Here is an 18,704-nt window from a genome sequence, read left to right as displayed (position 1 = left end):
TTCTTTTTATTTTTTAATTGAGTCGTATTCAGCTAAATTTGATTTAAAACCTTTTCTTCTATTAAGTATAAACAAACATGTAATGTGGTGGGAGCAAAACATTCTTTTAAAGAATTGGAAGGCAAGAAGTACCTGTCGTAGTTGTGTCAGGTAACAGCTAATGGGTTTTTTGTATTTTATTTTTTTTATAAAGCAGATTTTCAGATGCTACAGGAGTCAATTGTAGGCATATTTAAGACAATCCAGTAAATCATGGGGTTTATTACCTAGGTAGTTCTTTGTGAAAATGTTGGGTAATAAATTCAGTAGGATTTTAACTTCTGTTTTAAGGATTCCTTGAATGTGAGGGTTACCAGGACTAGCAACTAAGAAAAGGAAGTTTGTAAACATAAATTTGCTGAATATTTTTAGCGTTTTTATTCAAAATTGTTTAGGAGTCCATCAATCAATAAAGGTCAAACCTCACAAATTCAACTATCGTGAAATTGCTACAACTACTCAGTGTATTATTGCAGTGAACACTGCCCCCACTTTGTGGATCAAATTCAAACATTGTCAGGGCTAAACCACTAAATCTCGCCTGTCTTGATTTAGACAGAAATCTGAACTTTACTAATCTTCACGTTAAAACCTGTTGCATGTACATTTTGAGGGTGAATTTTTCACACATGTGTGCATGTGTGTAACTTTGATAGGCTGAATATAACCTTGCAATTGCTTCAAAAAACTATGGCTTTTTTCTGTAAAGGGAGACCAGTTAAAAAAACCCAAAATTAATTCAGTCCCAGCAGGCCAGATACTGACATTATGTAGCTGTAAATTTTAAAGAAGAGTAGCCAAGAAGTCATAAGTAAATTAAATGTATCCCAGATTAACTATACGAGAAATAAAAATATACAAATTCAGAAGTATTTTCTGGGTTTTGAACTGTTGAAATGATAACTTTGTAACAGGCTGAAGTTGAAATAATTTTAATTAAAGTAGCACTGTATTCTTAAATTGTCAAGAATATGATGAAATGTAGTATTTCATGGCATGTGTTAATTACCTATCATAGAAACATTGAGGTACCGACAAAGAAATCTTTCTGTAAAAATAAATGGTTAAATCCACTTACATTTTGTGTTCTGTTAAACCAGGACAATTAATCTATTTTGCATTCAACATCTATATTGTAGCTCAGTAGTGCAACATTTTGGCTGCAAAACCACTGCAACAAAATGCTAAAATCTAAGCAAAATACTTACATTGGAATTTTAAGATAAGGGAAATATGTCTGGTTTTCCTTTCCTTTGTCTCTTCAAGGTTTTGTTAACTTTCTCTCTCTCCGTCTTCCCTTCCTCCCCCAAATCTTTGGATTACATTTCATTCTTTTTTTTTTTTTCTTGACACATTTTTTAATACACAATGTCCACATTTTTCTCCTGTTTCCTTTCATGTCCTCTCCTGTGCCTGTAGCAGGACTTGGAGTGGTTCCAGTGGCATTAGCATGGCATGATATTGATACTGCCGGGCTATCTTCCAAAGCGTTAATGACTTAAAAAAATAGTCTTGTGGCTGCCATGGAAACGTTATAACTCTTTGAGATAGTGTATGTGCACAACTTGCATAGTAGTTTGTTTATGGGAAAGCCAAAATCTAAATCACCACTGAGGTTATATGGATTTACAGCAATAAACATCTTCCTAAGAAGTATATTTTGAGAATTTTGATCATCGTCATAAGGTTGTTTATCTGGTGTTGTAAAGATGTCATAGTGGAAATACTCCATAAACAAACAAAACGTGAAAAAAACTTATAGCTATTTAGATAAACCAGAGACTAAAGTGTGGCTCTTCGAATGTGGATGGTGATGGGTCTGATCTTGAGGTCTTTTGCTGACTCGCGGTCCCCGTGCAAGTTGGCAGTAGTCGTGGTCATTTACAAAATGATAAATCTGATATACCAGAAAACCTGATACACATATGCACACAGGAAGTACTATTAAAAATTTTAAATGTTAATGGTGGAAATATTGTAGAACTTGCTGTTGCAAGTTCCTTTAAACTTCTTAAATTTGGGGGTTTCTAGCACTGTCAGAAACTACTTTTGACTTTGAATGTGTTGTCATCATTTCTAGTTTAACTTTAGGCCATTCCTTGATAAATACATGGTTTCTGAAAACAACCTAAAAGCAAACAAAATGTTTATGTCTGTGTGACATTGCCCTGTTCCTTATGGCACAATTATGAGTAATAATAGGTTACAATGAATTGAATAGATCATATAATTCGAAAAGATTGTTACATAAACACATGGAATAGGCATATTTAATTCTATATGTATGCAATAAAATGTTGAGTGATTAAAGCAAGTAGCACAATACCATTGTATCATATTTCACCTTTGAATTCTATATAACTAGTACAGCAAGGGCACAGCAGGTGTGAGCTTTCCCACCACATCGTGAAGGATGAAAGGAGTCCAGATTTAGTGAATTCTTTGTGCCTCTGCCATCAGCCAGATTTCCTGTTTCCATTGTAATTTCTGTAATGCTTCTACACTTGTTTTCTGTAAAGCACAATGAGAACACAACTCATTTTATGAAGGCCAATGGATAGCTTTAGAAGTTAATTAATTTCTCTCGTTTTTTTCCCCCGGTGTTGAACATTTGAACAAATGACCTAGAAGATAAGATGCTTTACTGTTCTTCTATCAGTTCAGTGAGCCATCCGTTTTCTCTCATTATATGGATTTATGGTGTATACGATATTAATTCTAAGTGGTAGTAATTACATTGTTCTCACCAAGGTTGTTGCTCAAGGATATTGCCAGTAGGAAGCTTTTGGGATCAGTGGTGTTCAGTTGTCTTCTGATACGAATGTCAATACTTTTCCACATTTGTTAGTATTTCTTTTAGCTACTGCAGTGTTTGCATGGGCTTTAGATTAATTTTTCTAAAAGATCTATTACTTTTTTTTTGGAGTACGTGAACAGTTTTTTTCTTTTTAAAGATGTAAAACTGCTGCTCTAGAAAGGTAATATTGTAGTTCTAAAATAGAAATTTTAATTAACTTTTATGTGTTCTATGGCTTTTTTTTTTATATTTAATTCAATTTATTTTGCCTTGTCTCATACCTCACATTTCAGTGTACTCTGTACGGTCATGCTTTAGATTTCAGATTGCCATTGAGTTGTAGTAGGTACTTTGGGGAAAAAGGGGAAGAAACCTGTCTTAAACATGTGTGCCTACACATACACTCATGCACAGAAAAAATGAGAAACCGTTTGGTTCTACATCATTCATGTAAGTGTCACAGGGAAGATCAGTCATTTACTTAAAGGAGGGTCATTGGGTCATAACCCTTGCTTACACCACTTCTAACAGCTACATTTTGCCATGTACTATCTGATATGCGTTGAATAGCAGCACGTTATATCCTTGTGTACAGTTTAACAAGGCACTTCATGTAGGGAGCATGGTGGAATTTCACATTGAATATTGTCATGCGGTTTATTTCCTATATATTTAACATGCAGACAAGTCAAGTTTCAGGTAATTTTAGTTGCCTTGTCTCTACATTTCCCAAACTTTATAGCACTTTAATATTTATAAATTGGCTGTTCAGTGAAATAGTACTTAAAGACAGTATTTCTACTGCAGAAGTTCCAAGTACAGTTTTCTTTCCTGGTACTTTGCTCTTTACTTTGAGTTGTGTCAGTTCAAATTAATTTAAAATTCCAGCTGGCCAGATAACATGTTGCATACCCTGCATCTGGAAGTGGAACAATAAATAGATCTTTTGCAAAACTCTCTAACAGTTAACATCTTCTGGTGGTATTCAGTGGAGAAAAGAGGCACTATTCAGTATGTTTCTTTTTTCCCCCTTTTCTATTTTAAGGAAGAAAGAGAAAATCCTGCAAAAAGAAGTAGAATTGAACGGGATATAGATAACAACTTGATTACATCCACACCTCAAACAGGAGAAAAGCCTAATAAACAGATCTCTCGAGTACGACGGAAAAGTCAAATGAATGGAGGTTTGTAAATACTCCTAATCATATGTTGCAGTCGAATGGTGATTCAGTAGTCTTACAGCTCTTAACTAAATACAGGCCATTTCTTCAATGGTGGAGGTTCTTAAGGGTTATATGATTGACTTCAGTGACAGCAAGGCTGAGCTGATAGTAGCGAAGTAAGATTTCTCTAAGCAACAGTTAAATTACTTCTCAGACACATCCATTGTATTTTTGTAAGAACAATTTGGATACATGATCATGACCAGCCATTGGTTTCAAAACAGGAACTAAATTAACTTTTAAAAATTACTGTTCTAATAAACCAATGATAATTATTTGATTCAGCACTTCTCCTATTTTCTCACCAAAAAAAAGTGAAATACAACTTCCCAGCTCGTGAGCGTTGTATAAGTAACCAGGTGTTCTTAGATACTGAAAGCACTTGTCAAACATGTAGATGGGTTTCTGTCCTAGAATCATGGAAAATGTAGATCAGAAGGGCCCTCTAAAGGTCATCTGGGCCAGTCCCCCACTCCCCTCGCAGCAATGTTCATCCAGCTTGAAGTGAGATCTGACTTTGGAGTTAAGTTGTGCTGCTCAGAGCCTTATCCAGTCAAGTTTTGAGTGTCTCTAAGGATGGAGATTACACAACCCTGTTCCCCATGAAAATTGTTTCTTTTTTAATGTCTCTAATAATGACATGATCAAATGGTCAGTGACATTTAAAGTATCAGCCGTGGTTCCAAATCTGACTTTAAAAAAGAGCTGACTTCTTTTCTAAGGAGACTCTGTGATTGTGCTGCCTGTCAGTGTTCCTTCATTCTTCATTCCCCCAGTAATGTGGGAATCCACTTCGGGTTTCTGCCAAGTTTGACGGCAAGGCAGAGGTCTCAAAGATTTTGTGATCCACAACAAGGTTTGCAAAATCGGTAGCTGAGTAAAGGATAGAGCTCCAAATAAGTCATTTCAGTGATGGAAAGGTTACCATGTGAGAGAATTTCCTATTTGGTGGTTGTCAGATGTCTGTGTAACATGGCTTGAGGAAAAAACCCTTTTTCCAGTATTGGCTACTGTTAATTCAGGTTTTTTGCCTCCTGGAGAGGGAATGGATATGCACCCGCTCACAGTGTGATGCATGCAGGCAGTGCTTAAAGACGGAAGAAAAGCTATTGACTTAAATCAAGTCTGTTCTGAGGTCTCCGCGTAGAGCACACTGAGCCCACGTTACTGTTCCAGTGATACGGAGTTCTTAGTTAAAATACTGCATATTAGTGAAGGCGCTGAGTTGCAGCTGGCACACACTACATTTTATATAGAAACGATAGGAAGTGTGAAGTCCTTGTGCAGCTCCATCAGGCTCAGCTGACAAAAAGGTTCTCAGCTCATGTGCACAGAATACATGTGCTTACTTCCATATGGACAGACGTCTCAAAGCCTTGTTACTGTGAAGTAAATAACTTCTCTTTCATCTCAGTCTCAGAACTGTGTCTTGGATCTCAGCCATGAGATGGAAATTTTTAGTTCTAGGATGTACTATACTGTACATGCACATTTATAGAAAACCTTCCTTGTTATGTGTTATGTTTTGTAATATGAAAATTTATTTAACTATGTCCTTTGTTGCCTGTCATTACAACTAAAAATTATTTAATTTGTATTTATGCGTGCATGTGTATGTGTATACAAGTGGGGAATAATAAATTACGGGCTTGATCTTGTGAAGTCTGGAGGCTCAGCCATTGGAGTTCCACTGACACTTGTTTCTGTCTAGTGGAGTCCCACTGCTACTGATATTATTTGTGGAGAAAGGTGCACAGCATCTTAGTCTGTCTTCCATCGTCAAGCCCATTTAAAGGATTTAAATTTATTTATTTGTTAATCTGTAGCATACTTCATATAAATATTGAGAGCTTCCTGATTTGTGGTGTTAAACTTAAGATGGTGTTGAAAATTGGCAATTTTTTTTAATGTTGATAATAAATTGCTAGCTTTTTAAAATTATTATTTACTTAGGCTAATTTTTTGTTGACCAAGTTGAACCATGAGCAAGAGGGATCTTTCCCATAGTGAAAATAATAACAAGAAAAGAGAGGATGTAACTGTGAAAAACAGAAGCATAGTATTACACTTCATAACTCTTCTTCCTTTACAGAAGCTGGAAGTTACGAAATGACAAACCAACACGTAAAGCAAAATGGAAAATTAGAAGATAACCCTACCACTGGCAGTCCCCCACGAACTACATTACTGGGAACCATATTTTCTCCTGTTTTCAATTTTTTTTCACCAGCAAATAAAAATGGTAGGTATCGTTTAAAAAAGCAATAATGTTAAAGCTAAGAATGATAAATTATTTTTTTTAAAAGAAAAAGCTGTTTTGAGTGGCAGTACACTTTTCATTCTGATTTACAGACCAAGAGTTACTGCTGCTAGATAAAGGGCTCCTTAATTCTTAAAAGGGTTGATCATTAATAAAAGAAACAATACATTTATATGCATTAGAACATTTCTTTCATAGCTGTAAGTATCTAGTGGTGTACCTTTTATTAAAATAAAAAAAAAGAAAGAAAAAGAAGAAAAAAAACCAATTGGTATTAAGTTTCTTGCTCCAGACATGAAAGGCATTTGTCGTGATCTTCAATTTGGTTCTTACTTTTGTAATGTGAATCAAATGCAGCTATCTTCTGGAACTTTTTTGGTGTGATTAATAATGATTATCAGTATTCTAATAGGTAAGTCAGCTTAAAGATAATGACTGTGAGTGTGCCAAAATCTTAATACAGGAACATCAGGATCAGATTCTCCCGGACAAGCTGTTGAAGCTGAAGAAATAGTCAAACAGCTTGATATGGAACAAGTAGATGAGATTACTACAAGTACTGCAACATCAACCAATGGAGCAGCTTATACTAGCCAGGCAGTGCAGGTCAGATCTACTGTCAACAATGGTTTAGAAGAAGTGGAGGAAACAAATGATCGTGACTTGCCACCACTTACAGGTAAGAAATGTGTGTTTGCCTTGGACTCAAGTATTGAAGCTGTAATTTGTACTCTTAGGGAAATCCTAGCATTTTGTATAAATTAACATCTCCCATTTGCTTAGGGCATGCGAACAGTATTAATATTGATTTTTATGTGTAATAGACAAATCTGGTTTATGTACCAAAGACACAGTTTTGGCAAGTCTTACCTGTTCCCAGTATAGCTCAGTTGACCTCACAGCATTTCTTCAAATGAAAACAAAGATTCCAGAAGAACAGCATTTTTATTAATACTGAACCTCCCCACCACCTCCATTAAAAACGCACACTCTGGACTTGCTGATAGTGAAAGAGAAATTGGCAACATTTTGATATCTTTTATTAGAACAACATGGTGAGGTGAATGAGAAACATAGAGATCCTACATTAAATTTCCACGTTTTCTTCAAAAGACTATCATATGTCTTTTTTTGACAAAAATTGTATCCCTTAAACTCACCTTCTCCTCTTTGTGCATGGCCAGCATCAAATTCTTACCTAATCCTCCCTAGACTCTGAAAACATTGGTAGTTAAGTAGTGTGGAGGATTTTGAGGACTACTTTCACAGAAGTAAACTGAGCCTCTAAGTAGCGGGGCTGAGGTGTGAGCCGGGGGTCCCGTGCAGCCCTTCCGAGGGGCTCTGCTGCCTTGTTTCAGAAGGGCCCTCAGGCACGAGGTGAGAGTGGGCTGCGGGCTAGAAGAGTTGGGCTAGCTGCTTAGGCTGCGGCGTGCACCCCGGTAGCTCACCTCGTCACAGGCTGCATGGGTGCCTTGCTGTGTCTTACGGTCACAAAGTTCTGTGGCACAATGTGACATCCAGCTCCCTGAGGGGCTGTGCAGGCTATTTCAGGGGAAACGGGGCTACAGGAGGCGGGGGCTGCAGGGAGAGGTTTTTTCACTATTGAAGCATTCGTGTATCAAGTGCAAATTTTCACTTTTAAAAACTGCACTAATAAGACTAGCTCTTGTGGTTTTTTTGTTTTATTTTTTTGTTTTGGTCATTTTCGTTGAATTTTAGCACCAGTATCTCCAGACAGTGGCTACTCATCAGCTCATGCAGAAGCCACCTATGAAGAAGACTGGGAAGTCTTTGATCCGTAAGTGCTGATGTTTGTACTGAAAATATTAAAGTGATCATTTCGGGTATTGGATTAAGGCCTTTTTATTTAAGTTGGAACATTTTTATGTTGTGGTAATGAATTCCAAAAGCTCTTAAGTTAAAAAAAGTAAGTGTATATTGGTGTGGAGTTTTTTTCAATGTAAAATACTTATTTCTTGTGCAGCGTTAAATATTTGAAATAATAAGCTGGGCTACAACATTACCAGTTAAATAATTTGTATACATTTCTACAGCAAAATCTGTGTTCTTTTCAGATATTATTTCATCAAACATGTTCCACCACTAACAGAAGAACAACTTAACAGGAAGCCAGCTCTTCCACTGAAAACAAGAAGCACACCAGAATTCTCATTAGTTCTAGACTTGGTAAATACCTTTATAAACACATACCAAAGGCAGGGGGTAGGTAGCGTTTCGTTCATCTTGTTTGTTGCTGAAATTAACACTGTTTCCTTTCAACAAAAAGGCCTTGTTGAATATTATGCAATTTTTTGTATTTTTAGTTCAATACAGTCTGCATTAAAAAAACCTAACACATTAATAGTGGCAAGAATAGAATGCTTGCTGTATTTGTTGAATACTTAATATCCTGATGAGAAAAAAATAAGGCATTGCAATTTTCGTCGTCTCAAATAAAAGAGTTATCTGTCCCCAGAAAGTTTTCCTAAATCCAATTTGGAAGAAAAAAGAAATGTAATAAATAGGAAAACTTGAATGAGATGTAATAAATAGGAAAATTCAGCTTCATATGTCTTGCATCAAGATTGCTCAAGAGCGTATCTTTTAATTCTTAAAACATTCGTTTCTTAGAGGGCACAAATCCACTTTTTAAAATATTCATAGAAAATATATTTATCGTTAAAATAATTTCTTCTAATATCTCTGTTTTGAAAGCTGTTTCAGACCCTGTTAATGACATCAGGAACATTATTTTACCATTAAGAGTTTCAGCTGGCCTGTCCTCTAGTGGCCATATGAATGGATAGATTATTCAAACTGACAGATGCAGGTTGGAACTGAATGACAGGATAGCCTACAAAATTAAAATATCTTCTTATAATTATGCCCCTAGCACACAATTCTAACTGAAATTTTTCAAAAACTGTAAGAATAATGAAATGTATAATTCATTCTAGGAATTTTTCTTCAGTCTTGACAGCACTTGCACAAAATAGGTTTTCCAGACTAAATAAACCTACCTTAAAATGAGCATAGAAGTCCAGAAAATTACTTCTGTTTTCAGTATTCTTTTCACAATCTTTTCTTTCTTTTATACAGTCTTTTTTTTTTTTTTTAATAGGATGAAACATTAGTGCACTGTAGTCTAAATGAATTAGAAGATGCTGCACTCACTTTTCCAGTTCTTTTTCAAGATGTCATTTACCAGGTAATTAGTGCGCATAGAAAAGTATATACCTTTTAATTTTGTTTAAGATAAGGATTCTTGCTGTGTGCATTTTGTTACCTTGTTTTACGAGAGATAAGTAACTGTCTGGCTTTTAACAACTGTCTGGGTTATAAACTGCAGCTGTCCAGTTTTGCGAGGCGGGTTACCCTGTATTAGAAACCCGGTGGAGCGCTGGTTTTTGCCACCAAAACGTGGTGACATGGTTCACTGGTTCCAGTTGTGCACACTCATTGCTGAGAGCATGTGAATGGTCTGTGTAGCTGCGATCTGCAGCAGCACCGTTTCTCCTTGCCAGCAGGTGGAGGCAGGAACACTGACAGTTTGGCCAGGATCATTTCCCAGGTGCAGCTTCTCATGGACTGTTAATTTTCTTCCCTTGATCGTTTCTTTCTACATAGAAGACATCTTCAGAGGACTGACATGAACTAGGATCTGTCTTGGTCGTTAAGTCTTGCTGCACGCTTTGCTAGTGCCAGTTCTACCTCTTTACTCCTAGAGAGTCTGCTGGGCACTTAGAGTGATTTTTTTGGTTGTCTTGCAGAGACTGCTAGATATAGGTTTTCGTTCTGCTTTAGGAGGTGTTGTCAGTTGTGTGTGTTTACATTGACGTACCACAGAGGAACAAGCATGGGAAGGAGGAACTCTCTTCCAGCAACTACCAAAGATGCTGCTCTGACCCAGGCTGTTGTTCTCAGGTCCTTTTGTGTGATGTACCTGGGAGTAGCAACAGCTTCCCCACCATGTAGTTCGCACGATATTGGACCCCACTGTAGTATCTTTGGAGAATGAGCCAGTCATCAGACACCTTAAAAAGACACTTGTCCAGGTATTTTTCATGATTTTAAAAATGTTTCTCTTTATTGTTGCATATAAAACCCCTTGGAATCTGAAAAGCTGAAATAATTCTTAAACATGAGTTTATCTTCTCTCTTATTTGGTGATGGTCACGCACAGTTTTCTCCAGGTTGAACTTGGAAGGAGCCTTAGAATTAGTTCTTCGGTGGTTCTTGACACTGCTAACAGAATCAGGAAGACTAAAGCTTCATTTTCTTTCTTTCCTTCTCTTACAAGATCTCAGTATGATTTGAGTATTTTCTGTCTATAACTGTGGTCCTTCTAGTGACTGATTGTTTATGCTGAGATCTAACTTGGATTTTGCCTTTAGGAAATGGAAGTCAGTGTAGAGTATGACTTAAAATATTTCTAATGCTTTATTTAACAGCACTGTACACAAGCGTGTATAGCCCTTGATACAGTACAGTATCAGTATGTGTGAGTCCTGGATAAGTTTTCTCTTGGCTCTCTAGAGACTAGCCTGGGTTTGCTGAAGAACAATAGCTTCTTGCAGGCTTGAGAAAGTTGGCCACTGTCTTTGAGCACACTCTTCTGATCGCTGTATTCTGTTTTCCTGGGTTTACATCACACTAGACACTGAAAAAACATGTACTTCTTCCTAGATAACAGTAACAAGCAAGTCAAACATTTTAAGTTCATCTTTAACTAAGGTACAATAAGCAAAAAGACATATAATCATCTCCTGTGATAAAAGTTGAAAAGTTGTTTGTTGGTATTTCATACCCTTAGCGGTTTTGTCAGTGATTAGCTATTTATCAGCTTTTAAAATTTGTTTTACTTACCAAGTTGACTATCACCTCTGGTATAGTCCTGTTAATTTCATGTCTTCATATTTCATTTTGAAAGCAATTTCAGCTGGCAACAGAGAAGCAGACACTAAGCTGACTGAGCAAAGTAGAAATCAGCAAGTTACTATCTATAAAGTATTGCATAATATAAGCCACCAAAAACAATGCTAGATGTGGAAGAAATGTTTCTGAAGATGTTTTTCATTGTTACAAAAATAGGTACTACTTTAATGTAGGTTTTCCAGAAATATTAGACATTAATTATTTTTTAAGAAGGAGTAGAACCTAGTTCAGTGCTCATTTTCCTACAGAACGTCTTTGCCTTCTCCCATTAAGTCTGACTAACATTAATACAGGTGTGAGCCTGGGTGCAGAGCGTTTCAGTTTTCTTACCCATCTGAAGGCATCAAGCCAGTGCTTTTGCAGTAATATTGTGATGAGAAACCAGGCACTTTCTCAAAAAGATGCTCCAGAACTGGCCATCGTAGGATACAACACTAAGAATTAGACTGACTTGGGTTCTAGGAGGTCTGTTATAAAATAACAGCGAAACTCAGTTGGCTGTGAGTCAGGCACAAGTTTCACGCACATGAACTCGGTTCTGTTATTGCTTGTTTCATCGATTGTAAGCGATGGTCTGTTTTTAAAGAAAGGTTTCTAAAAATATGGGCTTGTTTGCTCTTAAGTTATTTCTCACAACTTACCCAGAGCTATGCGGAAGGACTATTTAATGTCTGAGCATAGAGCAGTGTTCTGCAAACTTAAAAATTACCATGTGATTCTGCACTGATATACAGCTTTTTTGAAACCTTTGGATTAGTCATGTACACTCACTGGTTTCTGTTTCAAAAGAAAAGAAAAGAAAGAAAACATATTTGTGAAATGGGTACAGTTGAGGTTGCTTACTTCAGGCTTTGGAGACAATGAATTTGTTTGTGTTTTCTTGGTTGAAAAAACATCTCTAAATTATGCCAGTGTTTAAATTTGGGACTTAGTAAAAATACAGTCTTCGCAAAGCTGAAATTAAGTACCATATCTGTTAAGTGCTGTCTTACATCTCACTGGAAAACAAAAATAAATGTTCAGCTCTTCAGCTGTGGACTTTAGACTTTGTATGCTTTCTGTTACTTCACACAATAAGATAAGCAGCTTATCTTGCAAAGAAATTTATCTTTTTTTTTTCTTGGTAAAGAGGTTTTATTTCTGTTGCTGGCTTCAAGTCCCAGATACAAGATCATCTCACTCTGTACCACTCCAAGGGTACCTTCCCTGCACGTCAGCCATAGTCAAAAGGCAGATGTTTTCACTCCGTTCTTCAGTTGAAATGCATCTTTATTGATCTGTCACAGAACAATTCCCTTCAATCTTTGTGATCCTCGAAAGATGTTCTGGAACTCCATAGGTCAGTTGTAGGTTACTGAATACAGTGTGACGTGTATCCCATCTTACTGTTGCCAGTGCCGACTTAGCTGCTTTACTTTGTTACTGCAGTGGAATGAGGCAAACAATGCTTGTGAATTCTGGCTCTCCCTTCTAATGAACTCCACTCGGTCTGTTTCTCGGAAATAACAGAAGAGCCATCAAGCTTTGGATCTGAAAACCAGGAAGCTTTATGTATCCTGGGCAGCATCCACAAAGAAATCTGGTCTTACTTAGGTTGGGAAGATGTTCTCCACAACTACCTGAGACTGTAGCGAGGTAGGTGTGGGACTCTTCTCCCAGGTAATAAGTGATAGGACAAGAGGAAATGGCCTCAAGTTGTGCCAGGGGAGGTTCAGGAAATTAGGAAAAATTTCTTCACCAAAAGGGTTGTCAAGCCCTGGACCAGGCTGCCCAGGGAAGGGGTGGAGTCACCATCCCTGGGGGCATTTAACAGACGTGTAGACGTGGCACTTAGGGATGTGGTTTAGCGGTGGAATTGGCAGTGCTGGGCTAATGGTTGGACTCAATGGTCTTAAAGCTTTTCCAACCTCAACGATTCTATGAGTCTGTGATTCTGTGACTTTATTTTAGTTCAGTAGAACCTTTAGAATTGCACTTCTGCCCCTTGAAGAGCCATGGCTGGCTACACTTCAGGCAGTTCTGCCTGGTAGTGAGGTGATCTTCGTCTTGAGTCACTTAAGACACAGTCCAGTCGGAAATGAGTCCGGCTTGTTTGCCTGGCAAGTCCGTCCTGCTGCCAGGCCTGGAGCAAGACCCAGCTCAGTGCATCGTGTGTGTCTCATGCAGCTGAACTAAGGCTGGCTGCACGTGCCACCTGTCCTCGCAGCAGGCTGGCTCAGGGCTGTTTGAGGCAAGAGCAGGGCAGGCGGGTTGGCCTGGTATTGTTGTCTGGCATGCCCCAAGGCCAGGTGGGGAACCTGGATGCAGCTGGGCCGGGCAGGAGGTCTTGCCGTGCTGGAGAATGCTCATCTTGCATGTGCAGTGGGTAAGTGAGCTTCACATGGGCAAGTTAACTAACCTCTCTCTGGTTCTCACCTTGTAAAATGATGGTAAAATCATCAGGTATAGAGAGATGTTACGGGTATATTGAAACTCATTATTGTAATTACAGAGACTTTGACACCAAGTGGAACGTGTCTTTTGTTGGGCTTTTTTAATGCATGAAAGGAATAATGTTTCCTTCTGATTCCACCTTCAAAGAAGTTAAATCTGGTGTATTTTGAACAAGGAAGACATTGAATGACAGTTTTGATTTTGCACATTTAGATTTTGTTGCCATTGAAGTAATAGGATGTGATGATCATTTGGGGGTGGAGGGGAACAACAAACAAAAACATAAAAAAACTTTGAGGGGCTTTTCATATATGTTATGCATTTATAAGTCACCTTGAAGCAGATGATGACATGTATCTCTGTTGGCAAACTTCCAGTCATTAAAAGTAGAGGCAATTATTATTAGACTTCTATCTATGTTTTTAAAAATTACTTTTCATATTAGATCTACTTATCAGAGTGATGGCTGCGGTTTGTTCTACTTCCGTTACTTAATTCTTCTACTTTGGTTATCTGGAGTTCTGTGTCAGCTCATCGTAGCTGGGTGTAATGACGTGGGTGCCTTAGGTTGTGCCAGTGTGTCACAAACCAGTAAAAACAGACCAGTGAATCTGCCATTGATCTCATTGTTAAATTATATAGGTGTGTGTATAAGCTGTAATTAGAAATACATGTTCTAAAAAGAAATATTTTTTCCTGGATTTCTTGTTTGCATTCAAACTTGTTAGAGAAACATTGGTATTAAGATAGCTACACACTTATAACTGTGTGGCAGGAATCTAAAATAGAACACATTACAAAGATGCTGTGATTATCCACAGACTAAAAAAAATATTAAAAAATCAAAAAATAAACCAGAAAGAGTGTGCACACATGAGGAAACCAAGCAGCCATAACTGTTCTCTGATCTATTGGAATGATTTTTAAAATTCTTTAATCTGGCCATTGTGACCAGTATTACTCAATCCAGATTTAAAAGGAAATATACATCATATGGAAAATGTTTTTATTTATATTAGTGGCAGTTGAAATATCGGCAGATACTTTGCCTTACTGCTTTGGTTTCTGGGAGAGTTTGTAGGAGAGTTGTTGAAGAGGCTGTTTCTAAACTTCTCAGAACAGAGAGTAGGCTTGTTAATTTGAAATCAAGCTCCTGAAAAAAACTTAGAATCGAACATCACCCTCTTTATCTACCATTATTTGCAACTGTTACCTCATGTGCAGTGGAAACATTAGTATCTTTTCTGTGACTTACTTTTTAGTTTTGAAGAGACAGATTCAGGTTGCAGTGAATAAATATTTACTCAGGAAAAATTACATGAACAGAGTAATCCTTTTGGCACTTGCAAAGAGAATTCAGCTTCCCTTAAGCTCTGGGTTACAGCTAGGGAGTTTGCTGGCTGCTGTATATGCTTGCTAGGTACAGCCTGAACAATTTGCCCTGAATTTACAATCGCAGACAAGTCAAATGTTATTTAGCAACCCGGCGACTATGTGTTAATTCATTACTTGCGTTCTTGTGTTAAGGTAAACGCATCATCTAGTCTTTGAGCAAAACATCACTACCTTAGTATGGCAAGATGAGGTATCATTTTCACAAAGATTTTAGTGCTGACAGGAGATGTGGTGTGAAGACACACTTGTCAACTCTGTATTTAGAAAGTTGGCTTTTCAGTAGTTACCTTGGCTAAATGCAGCCCAGAAACCTGTCAAGCACAGGCTGCAGTCTCTCCAGACTGTTCCGGGTAGCCGATTTGACGGGTAGTTTTTTATTGCCTGAAAATGTGGGTTTGCCAGAATGAGCAGGGAAGTAGACATTGTCTGCCTAGTCAACAAATGTATCTTCACATGCCAGTAGACATCCTATTGCCAGACGTGATGAGACTGTCTGATTTTGATGATTGCTTCTGGGGGAGGGGGGACAAAACATGTTACTGTAATAACTGGTTGCTCTGCAAATTTAAGTCAGAACTTTAAGAAAGAAATGAATAAAAGCCCTACCAAATTTTAAGCTACATAATGAAATTTGCATGGGTTTAGAAATACGTGCTTCCTTTAAAGGACTACAATGTGTTGCAGTATGTGCTAACAATATGAAATTTTGTATTCACTTAAAGTTATTCCCCTTTTGTTCTCCTGTGGTCACTTGGTTGTGTCCACATATAAATTTGATACAATTCAGTTCAAGTAGTACAAATCCTTTGTGGAGTTTTCCTGTGATTTGAATGTAAATGTAAGCCTATTCCTAACTGGAATGTTAAAAAAAGATAAAAGCTGAAATTACCTCAGTTTCAATTAAAAGAAGCTCTGTGTGCTCCCTTCTCTTTTTGGCTATTTTACTAACTCTTTTGTCAGAACTGTAATTCTGTATGTGGGTAACCTCTGAACCAAAAAGAAAGGTAAGCAGAGTGTACAGCTGTCATTTTTACTCCTCAGTGTATGTAATCCCTGATGGTCCAGATCAGTGCCAAACACCATGCCAGGCCATCGTTCAAATATAAATTTGAATGTAATACCACAGGAACAGGATGGTGCTTGATCTGTGCCCTCACATCTGCCGGCATGTTGGGCCATTGCCCTGAAGCTACAGATTTATATAGATGCCTGCGTGTGAGTCCAAGTCTTGTATTTTGAGTTAATTCAGAGAGAGATACGCAGAAGTCTCCTAACTTGGTATCTGTTCTCATAAGCCTACAATTTTTTACAGGGAATAATTCGTGTATATGTGCAGTTTTGTGCTGGTGATATCTGAATTTATGAAAATTTGGAAACAGCTGAAACCTTTTTTCTTTTTCTTTTTCTTTTTTTTTTTATTCGCTTCTGACACTCCCGTATTCAATGTGTAATTCCTAGTGGAAGAAGGTTATTAAGAAGATTATTCGGTTTATGTGCTGGCACACATTATCTAGTAATTGAACTGATGCCGCCCAGCTGGTGAAAGCTAATTCAAAATGTTTAGCCAAAGCAACAAGTTTCGTTTTTCTTTAGAGATTGTCCACCTTTTATATTTTAATTGGAATTATTTCTAATTCCATCAAATTTTCCAGTAAATTTGTTAAGCCTAATTTTATCATCTTACGCTTTCACTTACAGCTGCTTAGGCTGCAAGCTGATTTAACATTGTTTTAATTGCATTATTATTCTGTAGGAAGCTAATATTTGCTGTTTACTTTATTCATAATGCTCCTTTCAACCTCATCTTTACAAAGTGATACTTAGTGGTGCGGGTGATTAAAGTATCTTGAATCTTTAATAAAGTCCATCTCTGCTTCAGGTTTATGTCCGGTTAAGGCCATTCTTCCGAGAATTCCTGGAACGTATGTCTCAGATTTATGAGGTAAAAACAATTAGACACTACGTTTGAATTTAGTTTTTAAATTGTATTCACATACTTATATCTAAAATAATTACTTTTTCTTCTTTTTTCCGTAGATCATTCTTTTTACTGCTTCTAAGAAGGTATATGCAGACAAGTTATTGAACATACTAGACCCTAAAAAGCAGCTGGTCAGGTAAAGATAGAAAATCGTGAATGTACCTGTTGTAAGCAAACTACGTACTGTTTCCTAACAAATGTGGTGAAGAAAGTGATGCTGACATTCATTATTGCAGTGTGTCTCACTAAACTGATTCTTTGTGTTTCAGACTCTAGTCTGAAAGTGAGAGAAAAATCCAATGAAGCGATTGAATTATTGTCTTGGTGATAAGCTAAACCCAGGTGGTTTACGTTGCCCTCTGTGGCCAAAACCCAAACCCATTCGTGCTCTGCTGTGTTAGGCTTGCTCGAAGAAAATGATGTCTTGGGTATCAAAAATGTGTTTGAGCTGCTTTGGAATGCACATTACTACTAAAGAAAATGAACTGAGTGTTACTTTTGAACTGTTCAAAATCGATTTATTATTTATAAATAATTGTATAGTTACCTTTACAATCAGCATATTTTTATTTCTTACTCAATCACAAAGTAATTTTTGTGTGGGATTTGTATTAGAGTTGTTTTGGTTTTTCACTTCTTAATACTGAGCTTGGTTTGGAAGGGATTAGCATCTCTCAAGAACAGTTCCTTAAGGCATAAAGAAATTCCACCAGATGAGATTCTTTCTGTTATTCTCATCTGGAAGGTGGGCCGTTAGGTGGGAAAGTTGAAACCGAAGAGGAGCCTTCTCAGGGATTCACCCTACACAGGGTGTCCCAAATAAGGAAAGTAAACTACTGTGCCTGATAATAATCAGAACTGTTTAAATTCTGTGCCTGGGACACACTGGCAAAGCACTTCTCTGCATCTTCTTATTGTCCTGTTCTTCAGCTGAAAACTTGATTTTCTTTACACGCATAACGAACTTGCCATTTGGACTGAGAGAGTGGTTGCATCCACTGTTTCCACTTGGCAGTTCAGGCACACAGTAACTCATTTTCCTTAAAAGCGTAAGGATAAAACTGTTCAATAGTTTTCATCCAGGAACGGTCATCTCACTGCTTGTTTTTGTGTGGCATGCACAGCAGGATCCTGGTTTGGTTTTGCTAAACTTGCTTGCCACTGCGTTTTGAATGGGCAAACAAAACGAGACTTTCGGATACTTCCAATCGTTGAAATGCGTGAACGAGCAAGATATTGGCACTTGAAGAAAATTAGTCTTAAGTGTGCATTCATAGCTTTAAAAATCTTTCTCCAAGAACCTAATACGTATGATTCAGGACTGCAATTTTAACTGCGTTAGAAGAGAACAGGAAAGAGATAACAAAGTATACAGCCAAACAATATTCTAAGAATTTGCAGAAAGGTTCATGTGATGCATGAATTTAGTTGTGATTCATGTGCCACTGAAAAGCTGACATCAAGGCATGATTAGTTTTGACATTAGCCTAAAGGTAGACTTGTCAGGCACTCCACACGTGTGACTCAGAATCTATATATAAATTCGTTTGCTGCCGAGGCATCAGCTTATTTTCCTCCATAGCAACGTTAGGAACTCAACCCCTTTATGAAATTAAGCACACTATGTACAGCTTCTAAAAA

At 37.4% G+C, this 18,704-nt stretch overlaps 1 protein-coding gene across 1 annotated transcript in view; it reads left to right on the top strand.

Moving 5' to 3' along the window:
* The window catches only part of CTDSPL2 (CTD small phosphatase like 2), a 43,352-nt gene that overhangs the window by 20,141 nt on the left and 4,507 nt on the right, over positions 1-18,704 (top strand). The window contains exons 3-10 of the mRNA XM_080395017.1: positions 3,882-4,020; positions 6,152-6,301; positions 6,783-6,998; positions 8,039-8,117; positions 8,395-8,506; positions 9,441-9,527; positions 16,962-17,024; positions 17,120-17,199. Of these exons, the coding sequence (XP_080251143.1) occupies positions 3,882-4,020; positions 6,152-6,301; positions 6,783-6,998; positions 8,039-8,117; positions 8,395-8,506; positions 9,441-9,527; positions 16,962-17,024; positions 17,120-17,199 (926 nt within the window). The remainder of the gene's footprint in view (positions 1-3,881; positions 4,021-6,151; positions 6,302-6,782; positions 6,999-8,038; positions 8,118-8,394; positions 8,507-9,440; positions 9,528-16,961; positions 17,025-17,119; positions 17,200-18,704) is intronic.

The sequence above is a fragment of the Falco punctatus genome, assembly GCF_963210335.1.
Source record: "Falco punctatus genome assembly, chromosome: 7".
Lineage (NCBI taxonomy): Eukaryota > Metazoa > Chordata > Aves > Falconiformes > Falconidae > Falco > Falco punctatus.
The sequence above is the reverse complement of the archived record's forward strand: the minus strand, read 5'-3'. Positions and strand labels throughout refer to the sequence as shown.